The 19863-nt window shown below is 39.2% G+C and overlaps 1 protein-coding gene across 2 annotated transcripts; it reads right to left on the bottom strand.

The window, feature by feature from the left end:
* Positions 1–1337: 1337 nt before the first annotated feature.
* Positions 1338–19650, bottom strand: Mrm2 (Mitochondrial rRNA methyltransferase 2). Of its 2 annotated transcripts, none has more exons than XM_070100122.1 (6): positions 19540–19650; positions 17842–18050; positions 10361–10500; positions 8361–8503; positions 6321–6461; positions 1338–2620 (listed from the first exon to the last, which is right to left on the bottom strand). In XM_070100122.1, exons 2-6 carry the CDS (start codon positions 18039–18041, stop codon positions 2471–2473), a joined length of 774 nt encoding a protein of 257 aa, XP_069956223.1. In that variant the 5' UTR covers positions 18042–18050; positions 19540–19650; the 3' UTR covers positions 1338–2470. The 2 variants fall into 2 exon arrangements, with proteins under 2 accessions (XP_069956223.1, XP_069956222.1); XM_070100121.1 differs by lacking the exon at positions 19540–19650 and adding an exon at positions 19266–19423.
* Between the last annotated feature and the right edge of the window lie 213 nt (positions 19651–19863).

The raw sequence follows: 19863 nt of genomic DNA, 5'->3' as shown, positions 1-19863 counted from the left end.
CTCAGTTCACTTTGGAAATGATCCTCTCTTCCACTATTGACCTCATCAAAACTATCTTTTGCATTCTGTTGCCTCTTATATCTTTGTATCTACATTGCTCCTCTATCCACTCTATCATATGCCTTTTCTAAATCATAAATGCAATAAAACTTCCTATCTTTATCTAAATACTGTTTCACATACGTAGCTAGTAAACTGATCTACACATCCCTACCACTCTAAAACCTCCTTGCTCATCCGCCAATCCCTACATTCTGTCTTACCTCTAATTCTTTTTCAATTATAACCCTACGTACACTTTTCCTGTTATACTCAGTAAGCTTATTCCTCTATAATTTTTACAGTCTCTTTTGTCCCCTTTCCCGCTATATAAAGGGACTATACATACTCTCTGCCAATCCCTAAATACCCTTCCCTCCTGCATGCATTGCAAACTTGAAGTACCAACCTCAACACTATATCCCCCCCTGCTTTTAACACATTTCTGTCATGATCCCACATCAGTTCCAGCTGCTTTACCCCCTTTCATTTCACGTAATGCCTCCACCTCCCCACACTTACATTCTGCTCTTCTTCACTCCTAAAAGATGGTATATACCTCCCTGACCAGTGCATGAAATTACCTCTATTTCTTCCCTTAACATTTAAAAGTTCATAAATATTCTATACATCTACCCATGCCTCCATCTATACATCTCTTCTATATTTCTTGACAAGTCATATTTTCCCTAGGCTTTCTTAGCATTTAACTCACTCCAAAATTTTCTTATTTTCATTAAAATTTCTGAGCATTTCTCCACTCTATCATCTGCTCTCTTTCACTCTCTGCATCTCTTTCACTTTCTTTTTTACTCTCCATATGCTCTGCTCTTCTTGCCTGTACTTCTGCTTCTCAAGCCTCATAGCTACTTTTCTCTTATCTTTGTTGCTGTCCCATTCCCTAATCCACTCTATCTTTCCTCCCACCCTCCTATAACCACAAACTTCTGCCCCACATTCTATGCTGCATTTTAAAACTGAAAGATTCTTATTCCACTTCCCCATGGATATAAAAGGAAAATTAATAAGACCAAGAACTATTAAGATAAAATCAAAGAAAACTCAGATGAGTGTGTATAAATAAATGTGTACATGTATGTGTAGTGTGACCTTCACTAAATATTACCCTGCTCACACTCCAACAGCTCGTCAGACCCCAATAACCATTCGTCTCCATTCACTCCTATCTAATACGCTCACACATGCTTGCTGGAAGTCCAAACCCCTCGCCCTTCTGTATAAATTACTAAATGTAAAAATCTGAAAAAAATTATAGTTTTCTTCTTTTTTGGGTCACCCTGTCTCAGTGTGAGATGGCCAGTACATTGATATTGAGATATATATATAGATATATATATACATGTATATATATATATATATATATTTATTTATTTATTTCAACAAGTCGGTCGTCTCCCACCGGCGGTATCCCATCGAGGTGGGGTGGCCCAAAAGGAAAAATGAAAGTTTCTCCTTTTACATTTTGTAACATATACAGGAGAACGGGTTACTAGCCCCTTGCTCCCGGCATTTTAGTCGCCTCTAACAACACGCTTGGCTTACGGAGAAAGAATTCTGTTCCACTTCCCCATGGAGATAAGAGGATAATAAACAAGAACTAGAAAGAAAATAGAAGAAAACCCAAAGGGGTGTATATATATATGCTTGTACAAGTATGTGTAGTGTGACCTCAGTGTAAGTAGAAGTAGCAAGAAGTTATTTCCTGTTATCTCCATGGAGAAGTGGAACAGAATTCTTCCTCCGTACGCCATGCGTGTTGTAAGAGGCGACTAAAATGCCGGGAGCAAGGGGCTAGTAACCCCTTCTGTATAAATTACTAAATTTAAAAAGAAACTTTCGTTTTTCTTTTTGGCCACCCTGCCTCGGTGGGATACAGCCGGTGCGTTGAAAGAAAGAATATATATATAAATGTTACTAGGTAGTAGGTTGGTAGACAGCAACCGCCTAGGGAGGTACTACTGTCCTGCCAAGTGAGTGTAAAACATAAGCCTGTAATTGTTTTACATGATGGTAGGATTGCTGGTGTCCATTTTTCTGTCTCATAAACATGCAAGGTTTCAGGTACGTCTTGCTACTTCTACTTTCACTTAGGTCACACTACACATACATGTACAAGCATATATATATACACCCCTTTGGGTTTTCTTCTATTTTCTTACTAGTTCTTCTTCTTGCTTATTTCCTCTTACCTCCATGGGGAAGTGGAACAGAATTCTTCCTCCGTAAGCCATGCATGTTGTAAGAGGCAACTAAAATGTCAGGAGCAAGGGGCTAGTAACCCCTTCTCTTGTATATATTACTAAATGTAAAAGGAGAAACTTTTGTTTTTCCTTTTGGGCCACCCTGCCTCGGTGGGATACGGCCGGTGTGTTAAAAGAAAGAAAGGTATATAAATGTTAAGGCAAAATATTCATTTTACACCTACACCACAAAACATTTTCCCTAAAATAAATTTTTCTGAAGAATCGCTCCTGCTGGCTGGTGGCTTCACAACTTTCACAGTCTTGTAGAATTTTTCCACATCGCTGATGAATGTTCTGTCTCTGTGGCCTTCCCATATCTGCAAAGGAAAATAATTTGATAAACACACAAGGTATAAAACATACTTCTTCAACATTACTAACATAGGAATGATTGAAAAATATATTAAAATTGGGTTTTTACTGATCCGAGGAAGATTAGATTGGTTGATTTCAAACATACTTATTCAACATTACTAACATAGGAATGATTGGAAAATATGTTAAAACTGGGTTTTTACTGTTCTGAGGAAGATTAGATTGGTTGATTTCACTTTACAGAAATAGTCTGGAACATAATCTACTGTATAAGCGAGGACCTCCTGTATTTTCATTATGTTCATCTTGTTCTTTCCTGGTACACAAACATACAACATATTAATCATAAAATTATTTTTTTTTTTTTTTTATTATCACACCGGCCGATTCCCACCAAGGCAGGGTGGCCCGAAAAAGAAAAACTTTCACCATCATTCACTCCATCACTGTCTTGCCAGAAGGGTGCTTTACACTACAGTTTTTAAACTGCAACATTAACACCCCTCCTTCAGAGTGCAGGCACTGTACTTCCCATCTCCAGGACTCAAGTCCGGCCTGCCGGTTTCCCTGAATCCCTTCATAAATGTTACTTTGCTCACACTCCAACAGCACGTCAAGTATTAAAAACCATTTGTCTCCATTCACTCCTATCAAACACGCTCACGCATGCCTGCTGGAAGTCCAAGCCCCTCGCACACAAAACCTCCTTTACCCCCTCCCTCCAACCCTTCCTAGGCCGACCCCTACCCCGCCTTCCTTCCACTACAGACTGATACACTCTTGAAGTCATTCTGTTTCGCTCCATTCTCTCTACATGTCCGAACCACCTCAACAACCCTTCCTCAGCCCTCTGGACAACAGTTTTGGTAATCCCGCACCTCCTCCTAACTTCCAAACTACGAATTCTCTGCATTATATTCACACCACACATTGCCCTCAGACATGACATCTCCACTGCCTCCAGCCTTCTCCTCGCTGCAACATTCATCACCCACGCTTCACACCCATATAAGAGCGTTGGTAAAACTATACTCTCATACATTCCCCTCTTTGCCTCCAAGGACAAAGTTCTTTGTCTCCACAGACTCCTAAGTGCACCACTCACTCTTTTTCCCTCATCAATTCTATGATTCACCTCATCTTTCATAGACCCATCTGCTGACACGTCCACTCCCAAATATCTGAATACGTTCACCTCCTCCATACTCTCTCCCTCCAATCTGATATTCAATCTTTCATCACCTAATCTTTTTGTTATCCTCATAACCTTACTCTTTCCTGTATTCACCTTTAATTTTCTTCTTTTGCACACCCTACCAAATTCATCCACCAATCTCTGCAACTTCTCTTCAGAATCTCCCAAGAGCACAGTGTCATCGGCAAAGAGCAGCTGTGACAACTCCCACTTTGTGTGTGATTCTTTATCTTTTAACTCCACGCCTCTTGCCAAGACCCTCGCATTTACTTCTCTTACAACCCCATCTATAAATATATTAAACAACCACGGTGACATCACACATCCTTGTCTAAGGCCTACTTTTACTGGGAAAAAATTTCCCTCTTTCCTACATACTCTAACTTGAGCCTCACTATCCTCGTAAAAACTCTTCACTGCTTTCAGTAACCTACCTCCTACACCATACACTTGCAACATCTGCCACATTGCCCCCCTATCCACCCTGTCATACGCCTTTTCCAAATCCATAAATGCCACAAAGACCTCTTTAGCCTTATCTAAATACTGTTCACTTATATGTTTCACTGTAAACACCTGGTCCACACACCCCCTACCTTTCCTAAAGCCTCCTTGTTCATCTGCTATCCTATTCTCCGTCTTACTCTTAATTCTTTCAATTATAACTCTACCATACACTTTACCAGGTACACTCAACAGACTTATCCCCCTATAATTTTTGCACTCTCTTTTATCCCCTTTGCCTTTATACAAAGGAACTATGCATGCTCTCTGCCAATCCCTAGGTACCTTACCCTCTTCCATACATTTATTAAATAATTGCACCAACCACTCCAAAACTATATCCCCACCTGCTTTTAACATTTCTATCTTTATCCCATCAATCCCGGCTGCCTTACCCCCTTTCATTTTACCTACTGCCTCACGAACTTCCCCCACACTCACAACTGGCTCTTCCTCACTCCTACAAGATGTTATTCCTCCTTGCCCTATACACGAAATCACAGCTTCCCTATCTTCATCAACATTTAACAATTCCTCAAAATATTCCTTCCATCTTCCCAATACCTCTACCTCTCCATTTAATAACTCTCCTCTCCTATTTTTAACTGACAAATCCATTTGTTCTCTAGGCTTTCTTAACTTGTTAATCTCACTCCAAAACTTTTTCTTATTTTCAACAAAATTTGTTGATAACATCTCACCCACTCTCTCATTTGCTCTCTTTTTACATTGCTTCACCACTCTCTTAACTTCTCTCTTTTTCTCCATATACTCTTCCCTCCTTGCATCACTTCTACTTTGTAAAAACTTCTCATATGCTAACTTTTTCTCCCTTACTACTCTCTTTACATCATCATTCCACCAATCGCTCCTCTTCCCTCCTGCACCCACTTTCCTGTAACCACAAACTTCTGCTGAACACTCTAACACTACATTTTTAAACCTACCCCATACCTCTTCGACCCCATTGCCTATGCTCTCATTAGCCCATCTATCCTCCAATAGCTGTTTATATCTTACCCTAACTGCCTCCTCTTTTAGTTTATAAACCTTCACCTCTCTCTTCCCTGATGCTTCTATTCTCCTTGTATCCCATCTACCTTTTACTCTCAGTGTAGCTACAACTAGAAAGTGATCTGATATATCTGTGGCCCCTCTATAAACATGTACATCCTGAAGTCTACTCAACAGTCTTTTATCTACCAATACATAATCCAACAAACTACTGTCATTTCGCCCTACATCATATCGTGTATACTTATTTATCCTCTTTTTCTTAAAATATGTATTACCTATAACTAAACCCCTTTCTATACAAAGTTCAATCAAAGGGCTCCCATTATCATTTACACCTGGCACCCCAAACTTACCTACCACACCCTCTCTAAAAGTTTCTCCTACTTTAGCATTCAAGTCCCCTACCACAATTACTCTCTCACTTGGTTCAAAGGCTCCTATACATTCACTTAACATCTCCCAAAATCTCTCTCTCTCCTCTGCATTCCTCTCTTCTCCAGGTGCATACACGCTTATTATGACCCACTTCTCGCATCCAACCTTTACTTTAATCCACATAATTCTTGAATTTACACATTCATATTCTCTTTTCTCCTTCCATAACTGATCATTTAACATTACTGCTACCCCTTCCTTTGCTCTAACTCTCTCAGATACTCCAGATTTAATCCCATTTATTTCCCCCCACTGAAACTCTCCTACCCCCTTCAGCTTTGTTTCGCTTAGGGCCAGGACATCCAACTTCTTTTCATTCATAACATCAGCAATCATCTGTTTCTTGTCATCCGCACTACATCCACGCACATTTAAGCAACCCAGTTTTATAAAGTTTTTCTTCTTCTCTTTTTTAGTAATTGTATACAGGAGAAGGGGTTACTAGCCCATTGCTCCCGGCATTTTAGTCGCCTCATACGACACGCATAAAATCATAAAATGTAAAGCTAAAAATACTTATTATTTATTCTTGAATAAGGTAAAGTACCGACCTTACAAAGGAAAGTCGCCTGTAAAGCAGAGTGCTGAATGGCAAATCTTAGAGCAGAATATGCAAGTTCGATAATGACCTCATGATCGAGATCCTTAGTGCCAGTAGCATTAGGGGCCATATCAGAGAGAATGACATCTATCTGCAAGAAATATGTATAACTTTAATTCTCTTACTTTCACTTGATCAAAAGTCATACATGTACTGTATCTGAACAAGATACGAAAAATTTACTAGTACACCTACCATCCGACTTACGACCTGCTCGGCTTACGACCACTCGACTTACGACCGTGTTTTTTATGCCAAATTTCTGGGAAATAAACAACTATTTGTGTTGTACACAGTGTTTATCCTAAACCTTACAGTATAAAATACAGTACTAACAACATAAAAAGTAAAGTAAAACATGAAATACCAAAATAAAACAATAAAATAAAGTCATTACAAAAATGTTTTGTTGATATTCAGTAGTAAAGTTCGACTTACGACCATTTCGACTTACGACTGGTTTCTCGGAACCGAACTCGGTCGTAAGTCGGATGGTAGGTGTATATGAAACAAATAAATTTCCAAAGAAAAAACCTCTATCAGCTTAATAAATTTTGAGTTTAAATTATATTCTCATTTTCTAATTTATCTTTCAAATTGTTAATTGCTAAACTATCTACATTAACAGTGGTGCAGGGAGCCCATGAAAGATGTAAGTTTCCACAGAGGCTACACACTGCCTGCACCAAGACAACAGCATTATATCACTCCAGCATCGTCAGGGTATCAGATTTTTTTTTTTTAACACATCGGTCATCTCCCACCGAGGCAGGGTGATCCAAAAAGAAAGAAAATCCCCAAAAATAAAAATACTTTCATCATTCAACACTTTCACCTCACTCATACATAATCACTGTCTTTGCAAAGGTGCTCAGGTACGACAGTTTAGAAGTCCCTCCAAACTGCCAATATCCCAAACCCCTCCTTTAAAGTGCAGGCATTGTACTTCCCAAAAATCCAGCTAACCAGTTTCTCTGAATCCCTTCACAAAATATTACCCTGCTCACACTCCAACAGCTCGTCAGGTCCCAAAAACCGTTCGTCTCTATTCACTTAGAAATGTGGGATAAACTGCCTGGGTTAATAATTTTTAGGTGTTACAGTTAAACAGTTCAATGGGCAAAATAGGTATGTTATATAATGCCATAAAAATAACTGTGTAAAAATAAGGAAAGCTTTACATTTCTTCTTTTTCGGATCACCCTGCCTTGGGGGGGGAGATGGCCGTTGTATTAAAAAAAACTAACTTCCAACTTCCAAAACTTTTGAGACTAGCATTAACTACAGCAATAGAAATCATTGTTTTGCTCCCGTAACAAAATTAGTCTCAGAATTTGAGACTTGGAGGTGAGAAGCACAGTGCCATTTGCACCCTAAAGAAGGGGTGAGGATGCTGCAGTTCAGAAGCCACCTGAATTGTGATGTCTGTATGCTTCTGCCAAGAAAACGACTGAATGAATACCGATGAATGCATTCTCTCATTTCTGGGTCACTCTACCGTGGTGAGGAATGATGAGAATGTGTTAAAAACTAAACAAAAAAAGCTGTATTTATATAAAAATAAATTGTTTAAAAAATCTCCAATCTTCTTTTTTACTCTGGTATAGTTAGGTCAGGTTTGTTAGGAAAGAGGACAAGTGCTTCCTGATCTGACTGAGGTCTTTTCCTGGATTCTCTTGCCACCCCTTTAAAAATTATGGTTTATATCAGGTATGAATGATAGAGTTGGGGACTGGTAGGGAGTCTGCCAAATTTGGACACATACAATGTAAAATTCCTTGACTTTTGTTTAACGTCTCCACTGCCTAACCTAACCTCAGGACACTTACTTGCTTTACAAGGCAGTGTTTCTTTGCTTATTTTTCTGTACTTGATGAAGCTTTCTGCATGTACAAACCAAATGTCACCCATCTCTCTACAAACACTATATCATATGGAAATAAATCTTTGACTTAATATCACAAGAAAGTGAGCACTACACAGTTCCTACCTTTTTACCCTGCAGCACCTTCAGTATATGCTGCTGAGTTCCTTGTTGAGTGAAGTCCTTGCCTCCCAGCATCACTGCCCCAGGCAAGGAGTGAACTGCTAAAATATCAACAGCAACAACTGTTCCCTGGGGTTTGTTGATATCTGCAAAATGTCAATATTTCTATCATTGGGAAATTCACTTCTGTAATATGAAATGCACTCATTTACTACACTAGCTACAAAAGAAGTAATCTAGAAGAAGGCTGCTATCCTCTACTGCTATTTTTCTCTCTCAACATACATATTAAAACTGTATCGTGTGTCTTTGCAAATGTTTACAAACTTCGTAATGCTTGCAAACTTTCTTCAAACATTTTGTTTTTTATTTTCTTAGCTCAAGTTTCACCATGAAAAAAATATATGAGACCTCCATTTGTTGATGCCAAGAGCATGTGACAGTTAAAAAAATCTTTAAAAACTCCTCAGGAAGAATGAAAAGGCATTAGAATTGTGGATGAAGGTGTTTATTACTTTTAACGTGCTGGCCGTCTCCCATCGAGGCAGGGTGACGTGAAAAAGAAACACTTTCACTATCATTTACACCATCACTGTCTTGCCAGAGGCGCACAGATACGAAAGTTCAGATGCCCCTCTAAACAGTAAATATCCAAACCCCTCCTTCAGAATGCAAGCACTGTACTGCTCACCTCCAGGACTCAAGTCCAGCTAACCAGACTGTATACGAGCACAAAATGTAGCCACCCATACTTTCAGAGTTCAACTGTGACATTTTATTTATTTAAAACACCAGCCATCTTCCAGTGAAGTAGGGAGACCTAAAATAGAAAAGAAAAAAGAGAAAATACATTTGCTCTCATTTATTCAATCACTGCCTTGCCAGAAATATGCTCAAGTACTATTAGTAAGACCCACTTATCCACAGGAATACATTCCAAGGCTCTGCCATGGATGCCTAAAATGTGGATAGTAGTGAACCCTATATATAAGTAGTTTTTCTGATTACATACATACCTATGATAGTTTAATTGATAAATTATGCACCATAAGTGGAGAATTAGCACTTTTTCACTGAAAGGGAACAATTCATGGCTTCCCTTAGGCTCTGAAGAACTGCCACCATCACTACTTTTGCACTCTGGGGTCATTATTTAGCAAAATTAAAGGTTATGTTCCAGTCACAGCAAACCGCGGATAACTGAAACCATGGAAAGTGAACCTGCAGTTTGAGGGTTGTATTGTACAGTATTTTCTTTCCTCCATAAGCCATGTGTGTTGTAAAAGGTGACTAAAATGCCAGGAGTAAGAAACTAGTAACCCCTTCTGTACAAATTACTACATGTAAAAAGAAAGACTTCCATTTTTCTTTATAGGGCGCCGTGCCTCTGTGGGAGATGGCCAGTACATTAAAAAAAAAAAAATTATATTTATGAGAAAGTGCTCAACCTGTAGGGGTCATACAGCCAGTGGGAATGGGAGAGAAGAGTACCTGAAATTCATTGGATCAAAAGCCCTTCACCAGCATCAAGGTAACCCCCATTGAAGATTCAACCTTGAAGGTTCATTCTTAAAAGTTCAGCCATTGAAGGTTCAACCACTGAAGGTTCAACCACTGAAGGTTCAACCTTGAAGGTTCAACCATGAAAGCTGCCCAAAATGAATTGCCTATTAGTGGCTTTCTTGTGTGTCCGTCACTGTTATATTCCATGTCAACTACATTATTTTTGTATGAAGATGAATGGTTCAGAGAACCGACATGATGATATATTAGACACATGTGCAACTCTTGGGTATCTTTATTGAGGAAACGTTTCGCGAAACTTTTCCTCAATAAAGATACCCAAGAGTTGCACATGTGTCTAATATATCATACATTATTTTTGTACTGCAAAAAAAAAAAAATATAAATTTGAATTTGATGTAGATGGAGCTGAAGACAATGATAACGCCACAAACTGCAGTCGCAATATATGTATATATATATACTTAGGAATACTCAACCTTGAGGTAGGCTATTAACTCCCGAGACAGCTACCTGAGTCCAGGCACCTGGGGCTGCTCCACACTCCAGCACCACTTGTCCAGGTTTTAAGATATTGTGCTTCTCATTTATCTCTAACAACTTGAAAGCACTTCGAGCTCTGCAAAAAAATAAAACAAACTGTATATATACTGTATATTCTCCATGGGGAAATGGAGAAGAATCATTCCTCCGTAAGCCATGCGTGTCATAATAGGTGACTAAAGCGGCAGGAGGAAGGGGCTAGTAACCTTCTCTTGCATAAATTACTAAATGTAATTAAGAAATGCTTTCATTTCTTCTTTTTCAGGTCAGCCTGCCTCGGTGAGAAATGGCCAGTATGTTAAAAAAATATATACGTACGTACATATATATATATATATATATATATATATATATATATATATATATATATATATATATATATATATATATATATATATATATATATTTTTTAACAAGTCGGCCGTATGTATGTATGTATATATATATATATATATGGTAGACAGCAACCACCCAGGGAGGTACTACCGTCCTGCCAAGTGAGTGTAAAACGAAAGCCTGTAATTGTTTTACATGATGGTAGGATTGCTGGTGTCTTTTGTCTGTCTCATAAATATGCAAGATTACAGGTATGTCTTGCTACTTCTACTTACACTTAGGTCACACTACACATACATGTACATGTTTATTTATACACACTCATCTGAGTTTTCTTTGATTTTATCTTAATAGTTCTTGGTCTTATTACTTTTCCTTTTATATCCATGGGGAAGTGGAATAAGAATCTTTCCTCCGTAAGCCATGCGTGTTGTAAAAGTCAACTAAAATGCCGGGAACAATGGGCTAGTAACCCCTTTCCTGTAAAGATTACTAAAAAGAAAAAGAAGAAGAAAATTGTCAAAGTGGGAAGTCTGAATGTGCGTAGATGTTGTGCAAATGATAAGAAAGAGATGATTGTGGATGTTATGAATGAGAAGAAACTGGATGTCCTGGCTTTAAGTGAAACAAAGCTGAAGGGGTGGGAGAGTTTCAATGGAGAGGAATAAATGGGATTAGGTCAGGGGTTTCAAATAGAGTTAGAGCTAAAGAAGGAGTAGCAATAATGTTGAAGGAAAAGCTATGGCAGGAAAAGAGGGACTACAAATGCATAAATTCAAGGATTATGTGGAGTAAAATAAAGATTGGATGTGAACAGTAAAGTGGGTGAAATCTTATGGAGGAGTAGTAGGCTAAATTTGGGGTGCCAGGGGTAGGCGTGTGATGAGAACCTTTGGTGGAGCTGTGGAGAAAAATTTGGTGTCAAATGTTACATATTTTATGAAAAGGATGATGATATACAAAGGTATGATGTGGCATGTATTAAGTAGTTTGTTAGATTGTGTATTTGGTGGATAAAAGTTGATCGATGGCTCCAGGATGTACATGTTTATGAGGCAGCTGATATCAGGAATGTGTTAGGTGCCTTCACAGTTCAGAATACAAGTAGTCGAAAGAGGTGGCATATTAAATGAAGGAGGTGAAGTATATAAACTAAAGGAGAAATTAGGCGGGAATACAGTAGACCCCGGTTAACGAACTTTCATTCAGTAGTATATTCAGGTATTTTATTAATTTTTATAAGATAACAACAGTAAATTAGTCCATTTCAGACTGTTCATACATGACACTTGCCATAAACCGCACATAATTGAGTAGCATTTGGAGGTGATCGTTAGAGTCCTGTATGGCGACGTATTGGCAGAAGGTGGGCTAGGAGTGCAAAAGAGATATGAGTAAATAAAGAAATTTAGAAAATTAATATTTTAAAATGCAGTGTTGAATGTGGGGCAGAAGTTTGTGGTTATGGAGGAGTGAGGGCAGAGAAGAGGTAGTTGATGATTAGTGCAGTGAGTGCTGATAAAAGACAAAGGTAGCTTCCCGAGAGGTTTTTACAAAGCAGTGTTATAAGAAGAGCAGAGTATATGGAGTAAAAAGAAGGTAGAAGTGGTGAGAGGTGCAAAAGGCAGATGAAGGCAGGAGCGCATCAAGAAATTTAATGAAAATAAGAAAAAATTTGGAGGAGTTAAACAGTTAAAGCTAGGAAAGTATAGTTTGTCGATTAAAACAGGTAGAATTTGGTAGATGGGAGAGGGAGGTATTGGGTAGATGGCGAAAGTATTTTGAGGAACTTTTTAAATGTTGAGGAAGAAAGGGAGGTGGTAATTTCATGCACTGGCCAGGAGGTATGCCATCTTTTGGGAGTGAAGAAGGGAAGCAAGAATATAAATCATGATGAAATGCATGAAGACATCATAAAATAGAAAGGAGATAAGCAACTGGAAACTGATGGGATCATGTTTAAATGTTAAAAGCAGAAGATCATAGTGTTAGTGGTGTGCTTTTGTTTAAATAAATGTATGAAAGAAGGGAAGGTACCTAAGGAGGTTGGCAGAAGGCTTGTCTTCATAATCCTTTATATAAAGGAAAGGACAAAGATTGTAAGGTATGGGAGATAAGTTTACTGAGTATGCACCAGGAAAGAAATATGCGACAGGTTATATTGAAGAGAATTGGAGGTAAGGAACAGAGATGTAAGTGCTTGGATGAGCAGGAAGGCTTTTCAGAAGTGGGTGGGGGATGATAGTGAATCAGTCTTTGTTGAAGCACCTTTTAGATGAGGCAAGGAAGTTTTATTGCATTTGTAGTTTAGAAAGGGCATGTGATAGAGTGAACAGAAGAGCAATGAAAGATATTCTGAGTTTGGAAAGCCAGATTGATAATACAAATGCTGTGAGCTTTGAGGATGGTGAAGACTCCAGGTGAGTGTGTGGGGAGAGGAGCTCACTTTTTCCCGGTAAGTAAGATCAAGACAAGGATATAAATGTCATTATGGTTTGAGCTTTATCTTATAGATGGAGTGTAAATAAATGTTCGAATCTTAGAGGGTGTTGAGGATTCATTGTGAGAATCATTAAAAATGGAATTGACACGTTTTTCTCTCTGATGCTGCATGCTATAGAAATTCTAAAGCATTACAAGACAAGTGAAGTGGTGTTGAAATATATGTAGTGAAAATTAAGTGTTATATAAGAAAAAACAAAGTGATATTTATCAAATGGAGTTGATAAGAAAGAAATGGATGTCAAGTGAGAGAGGAGGAAATGTGGAAAAGTGGTGTTTTCAGATCATGAGATTGGCAGAAGTAGTAGCGAATAATTCATAGAAAGGATGAGATTATCAATTGATGAGGAAAAAGAAGTGAAAGTGTTCATTAAAATCTTAATGAGTCAAAGAACATCCTATGGAGGAGCAAAGGAATGTGTGAAATGTGTGCAACATCTTCCTATGGATGTGACTTGGGTGGTAAATACGGCAGCTGAGAACGATTGGAGGCAGTGGAGTGTCACCAATCAAAAGAACGTGTAGTAATTGTAAATATGCAGAAAATTCCGGTGTGAAATTAGGAGGTGTGGGTTAATAAAGCATTAGTCGGGGCGAAGAAAGGATGTTAGATGGTTTAGTCATTTAGAAGAAGAATGAATCAAAATGAATGACATGAAACATATAAATCCCTATAGAGGAAGGAAAGAGAGTGAGGATAATCCTGAAAAGATCTGGAAAAAAAAATGCTGGCAGTCACTCTGTGGTCAGGTTATTGGTTTCACTAATTGCAGCATATGGTAGGACTGTATTTTAAATAATAAAAGTACAGTGAACCCTGGATATAACAGGGGGTTATGTTAAAACCGAATAAAGAAAATATTTTTCAATGATCATGAGAGTGACGGATAAATTTTGGATTTAATGGGTTAAATCTATTAAATCCGAGAACTGAGATTCTTTGTTATTCTCTAACCCTTAAACTGTCCAAATATAGATTTACGTTCACATGCGTAGTGCTCCGACCTTTATTTTCTCCATTTGAAAGCATGTAAAAAAAACGTAGATCTATGTTCGGAGCGCTATGCACGTCAATGTAGATCTACGTTTGGACAGTTTAAGGGTTAATTAAAATTACTGCTTGGGCAAAATATACAATAATCAGAATGCCCATAGAATGCACAGCACTGTGAGATTTAATGGGATTTAATGCAGCCAGTGAGCCTACATGCCTAATTCCCATAGTTTCCACCAGAGGCCAGGTCTCTCGGTGGGCATGCCTGCCTGCCCACCCCTGCCTCTACCTCACTCTATCAGCAGCCTTCACTCAGACAACAGGCCTTACTCCTCTCTCCCTCGTGGGCATGGCCCTCCCGGGTCATGGGCACTTAACACACTGCCTGTGTACCCCACGACAACGCAAATAAAGTAAGAAGCCTCCGAAGCCTTTATTATTACTCCCTGCTACCAAGAATGACCCAATAATCCCGTAAACATTGGTGGAAGCAGTGGTCGCAGCAAGTGTGTTTGCCCAGAGAGAGGAAGGAAGATGGATGACGTCATCTTCACTTCATCACCCAACACAAGGAGCATCCGTCTCTCAGTGAGTTATCCTGATGTCGTGTCTGCACATTTCAGCATCCAGACGCAGGTACAAGCAGGATTTGGCCGCCACAGCACCCCACGCTGTTTCTCAAGTCACGTGTTCAGCGTCACTTGTATGTTGCTGCTGTTGTTTTTCAGCTCTACATGGCTATTTCAGCAAGTCAGAGGTGAATTTGTGGTGATTTCAGCATCCAGTGTGGGTGATTCTCCAAGTGGGTATGTGGGAGAGGAAGCGGTCAGGTTCCTTGCCTCACCCACGCTCGCCCTACTGTATACCACCATACACCACCACTGCCATCACTCCCTCTGCTGTGTTTTCTGCTGTTTTCAGCATGAATTCATTGCCAGAGCTGTGTATCCGAGTGCCTGAGGCCACTCGAAGCCACGTGGATCACTAAGCCATGTGTGGACAATGCCATGTGGATCTACAAGCCACGTGGATTACCTAGTCAGATGTCATAAGCCAAATGCTGTAGTCTGCTGCCGCATCACGCTGATGTCACCTCGCACCGTCACCCACGATGCTGCCCGACTTCATGATGTCACCCACGATGCTGCCCGACTTCACGATGTCACGATGTCTGCCTGATGTCACCCCATGACATCCCTCATGACATCACCTTGAGACATCTGCTGACGTCACCATACTGCTGATGTCACCTCGTGACATCACGCCTGACATCACATGATGTCACATCGAGTGTTCTAATAATTATTTCAGTATTGTCGAGAAAATTGAGAGAAAATATGTCATGTGTTAATTAATTCCTCTCAGTCAGTGTTCTCACATGTTCGTGTATAGCTTAGTGTCAATATTTGCACAGAAAAGCATCATTTGCTAGTAAGCCATGTAGTGCCGCATGTGCAGTGCAGGTGTGTGCAGTTTTCCGTGTGTCCTGTGTGGTCTTGATCCCAGACCACTGTGTAGCACCTCATGTTACTTGTCATCCAGTGTGACCCACGCGTTTGACAGCTGATATTAGTCAGCCCGTGCGTCTGAGCCTCTTGTACAGTAAGCTCTTATTGTTCGCTGCTCGTGATGCCCTGCAGAATTGTACCTGCTACGATTCCCATTGAGATTTGTTTCCCTTCACCTCCAGACCGTCAGAGTGCAGTTATATGTAGAGAAACAAGTCTGGGGATGCTTAGACTAACCTCTGCTATAACTCCAACTGCCGAGAGAATGACACTTGTCAAGCTGCAGATAGCCCTGTCGGCAGGCGCTGTGTCAGCCTCGTGTCATAGCTTCAGTGAGCAGCCTGCACAAAGATGATGTCACTTTGACTTCTAGCCCGCTCACTCCAGTACAGTGTATGATGTTACGACTCCCAGATGTTTCGTTGAGTCGTCGCTGCCATGACTCCATGCTCGCTGGCAGTGACAGCCCCAGCGACAGTACCAGTCGAGAAATGTCCTCCTGAGTCGCTTGCCAGAAGAAGTCCTGCCCAGTTGCCAAGTATTGACGACGCCTCACTCAAGGGCACCAGCAGGTTATGCCCCAGGTTGAGTGAACCTGCAGCGACTCTTACAATGACTGCTTCACTGTTCCAGAGGAAACCGTACCCTGTTACATCACAGCTCAGCTGCGATGTCTCCTATGTTGCAGTATCTGTCCAGACGCAGGAAGGCATGCAGTGATGCCCCTCGACGCTCACTACCTATGACCACAATGTTTAACACACCCCACCTATTTTTTTTCTTCCCTCCCTATAGGAATTTTTTATTTTAGAGATGGTTTTCATTACTTTGACCATGAAAACGACCTTGAAACTGAGCTCAAAGTAGCGGAAATGTTCGATTTTTACCAATGTTCAGGAGTAAATAAATCACACCACACGTCCAATACACGTCAACTGGGGAGTCTAATATTCTTTCACTAGTGCACTGATATTATTTATACCATTTTTACAATAATGCAGTAGTCTGCATAACAGTAAATTTTGTATTTTTTTGTATGAATAAAAAATCAAAATAGAAAGCAATAATAATATAAGAGGGGCCTAGAGATGTGACTAATGAACAGAGCATATGTTATTTTAGTGCCACGAATGTCTACCTTGTTTATTCTGGACCCTATTTTGAAATTGGCATCTTTTTTAGTTTGCATGAAATTGGCCAAATTGCCAATTTCTGACCACCATATTGGGTAGTCCAAATTAGTAAATGGGAGGTTTCTTGTGCTCAGCTGATAGATAAAATGGAGTTCTAAAGAAATAGCTATGAGTTTGGTCAACTGGAACAATGGAATTGGCTGAAAATAGGGCTCAAAGTCGGCGAAATCGCCGATACGCATATGTCGCCGAGACCGCTAACCTCGCCGGAGCATAATTCCACGAGTTTTCGACCAAATTTCGAACTTTTGGTGTCATTACCATCGGGAAAAGATTCTCTATCATTTGATAAGAAAAAATAATTTTTTTTTTTTAAAAAATTGAGCGACATAGAATGACAGTTTCAGAGAGGAGCCTGAAACAGTCAAAGGGTTAAGGAAGTTTATTCAGGTACGTATACACAAATACACAGATTATCATACATAGCAGAATACAGTGGACCCCCGCATAACGATCACCTCCCAATGCGACCAATTATGTAAGTGTATTTATGTAAGTGCGTTTGTACGTGTATGTTTGGGGGTCTGAAATGGACTAATCTACTTCACAATATTCCTTATGGGAACAAATTCGGTCAGTACTGGCACCTGAACATACTTCTGGAATGAAAAAATATCGTTAACCGGGGGTCCACTGTATATGTAAAGAACCTAGGATAACCCAAAAAGTCAGAAATTAATTTACCTAGCAAATAAGAGAATTTGTGAATTAACAGACTTTGTTTATTATTGAAGGGAATTTCAGGGGTCAATGCCCCTGCTGCCCAGTCCATGACCAGGCCTCAAATGCTTCTGAATGTCTGGCCATACATTTTCTCTATTAAATCCAGGCCCGTTGAGGCCCTTTAAATTAAGGTTTTACTGCATACAGCAAATTAAACTAACCTGAATTGCCTGAATTTGGCAAGCTTAACATAGGGGTCATTCAGCTGTCTAGTCAACCAATCTGAGGCGCTTGTCTTTCGACCTTTTAAGTTTTTCGGAACAATCTTATTTGCGACTGACGAAGTGCTAAAATAAGATGTCTGTAAAATGCTCCAGAAACTTGAGCTCATCATCATGTTGAATGGAATTTGCATTGACATTAGTGTCACCTGAAAATAAAAAAAACCATGAAATGTTATTTTACATGGTTTAGTGATAATTGAAACTGTTTACATCCTGTCTGTTTCTAATAAGGTAAACTAAAAATAAGAAGACAGGAAGAAAAAGGATGAAGAAGGAGGAAAAAGAAAGAAGAAAAAAGAAAGAGGAAAAATAAAAAAGAAATAAGGAAAAAGATGAAGAAATACAAGGAAGGAAAATAATGAAGAAAAAGAGGGCGAAGAAAATAAGAAAAAAAAAGAAAAATGAAGAGATAAAAGGAAGCTGCACAAATAACCCGCACACACGAGACTGGAACCTATCACAATGTTTTGCTCTAACCTAGGCCATTAACCGTTAAACAGTCCAAACGTATATATATGTTTCAACATCTGAATGTAAAAAAAAAAAAAAAAACATTTATCTACATTTTTTTTTTATTGCTGTATAGCCCTTGTGGCTTAGCGCTTCTTTTTTATTATAATAATAATAATAATAATACATTTTTTATTTGTTATATTTGAAAATATGTAAAAAAAAGTAGATCTACTTTTGTAGCACTACGAATTTGAACGTCAATCTCTTTGGACCGTTTAAGGGTTAACTAGTCACCTATTATGACCCTTGCGAATTATTATTAGTATTACATTGATAGACACATTAAACCTGTTAAGTGCCATACAGTGCTTAGGGTTTAAGATAATAAACATAATAAGCAAGTTTATTCAGGTCTACGTACACATAAATACAGTTACGTAAATTATCATACACAGCAGCATAGGTGTAGATTACCCAGGATAATCCCAAATTATTATAATCATGGGGGAGTGCTAAACCCGTAGGATTATACAGCACATGTGCAGGGGGGGGGATTGAAAGGTATTTAGGCTTAATTCAAGGAATGAGCACAGGTCCAATTCCCTAGATCAAGAGCCCCTCACCAGCATCAAGGAACCTCCATTGAGGTGGGATAACCCCCCAAAAAATAAAAATCAGAGAGACTTATTTCCACTGGAGTCCTTGAGGTATGAAATAATGGGGTAATAATAAATTTGATCCGAGGAAAGAGGATAGCTCTAATTCCTTGGATTTAGAGCCTTCAACAGCATCAGAGCACCATTCTTAAAGGACAATAAAAAAGGAAATATAGACAAAAAAAAAAAAGCGAACAAATCTGAAAGACAATGAAATAATTTTCAATGGTGACATTATACACATTTATATACATTATTATACATTATACACATTTCCACGGCTCCTCCACCATGTACTGGCGGTCAAAACCCTGTGATGAAATTTTAATTATATTATTTTTTAATATAGTCAGTTTATATTATGCAAAAATCGAGAACGAGAGATACAAAATGCAACACAATCACTGAGGTGTTGAGTGATAGCTCCAGGCCTTTGATGTTGCAATCAACACATCATCAGGAAGGCCTAGAGCTATTACTCAACTCCCTCCCGTGGCTGTGTTGCATATAAAGTCAAAATTTGTACCAGTATATATGGAAAACAAACGAGAAGACTTCAGTTGTTGTTGTTGGGTTGAAGAGCTGCGACGGCCCGAGGGCCGAGTGAACCCTCAAGCCGGAGTCTCGGATCCACTAGCGGACACACATTAAATAAGAAAGATTATTTAGGTACAGGTACAAATAAATACCGTTAAACAAATCACCATACATAATATGTGCAAATTACCTAGGATAACCCATATACGTCAAACAAGGTGACTTATTTCCTCTAGGGTCCTTGGATGTGGAAATGCTGGAGAACTTGTCTAGATATTGTAAAAAATATATTCTTTTTGTGCAGGATTTTAGC

This window comes from Cherax quadricarinatus, chromosome 71 (assembly GCF_038502225.1).
Source record: "Cherax quadricarinatus isolate ZL_2023a chromosome 71, ASM3850222v1, whole genome shotgun sequence".
Taxonomy (NCBI): domain Eukaryota; kingdom Metazoa; phylum Arthropoda; class Malacostraca; order Decapoda; family Parastacidae; genus Cherax; species Cherax quadricarinatus.
This window is presented reverse-complemented; position numbering and strand designations above follow the sequence as displayed.

Bases quoted from the DNA above. Each gene is read 5' to 3' on its own strand.
- Mrm2 (XM_070100121.1), bottom strand. From the start codon at position 19,286: ATGTGTATAATGTATAATAAT. The intron at 8,504-10,360 runs GTTGAGTATTCC...GACATTTTGCAG, and splicing joins AGTTAATAGCCTACCTCAAG to ATATCAACAAACCCCAGGGA. The intron at 6,462-8,360 runs GTAGGAACTGTG...TATTTCTTGCAG, and splicing joins AGGTGCTGCAGGGTAAAAAG to ATAGATGTCATTCTCTCTGA.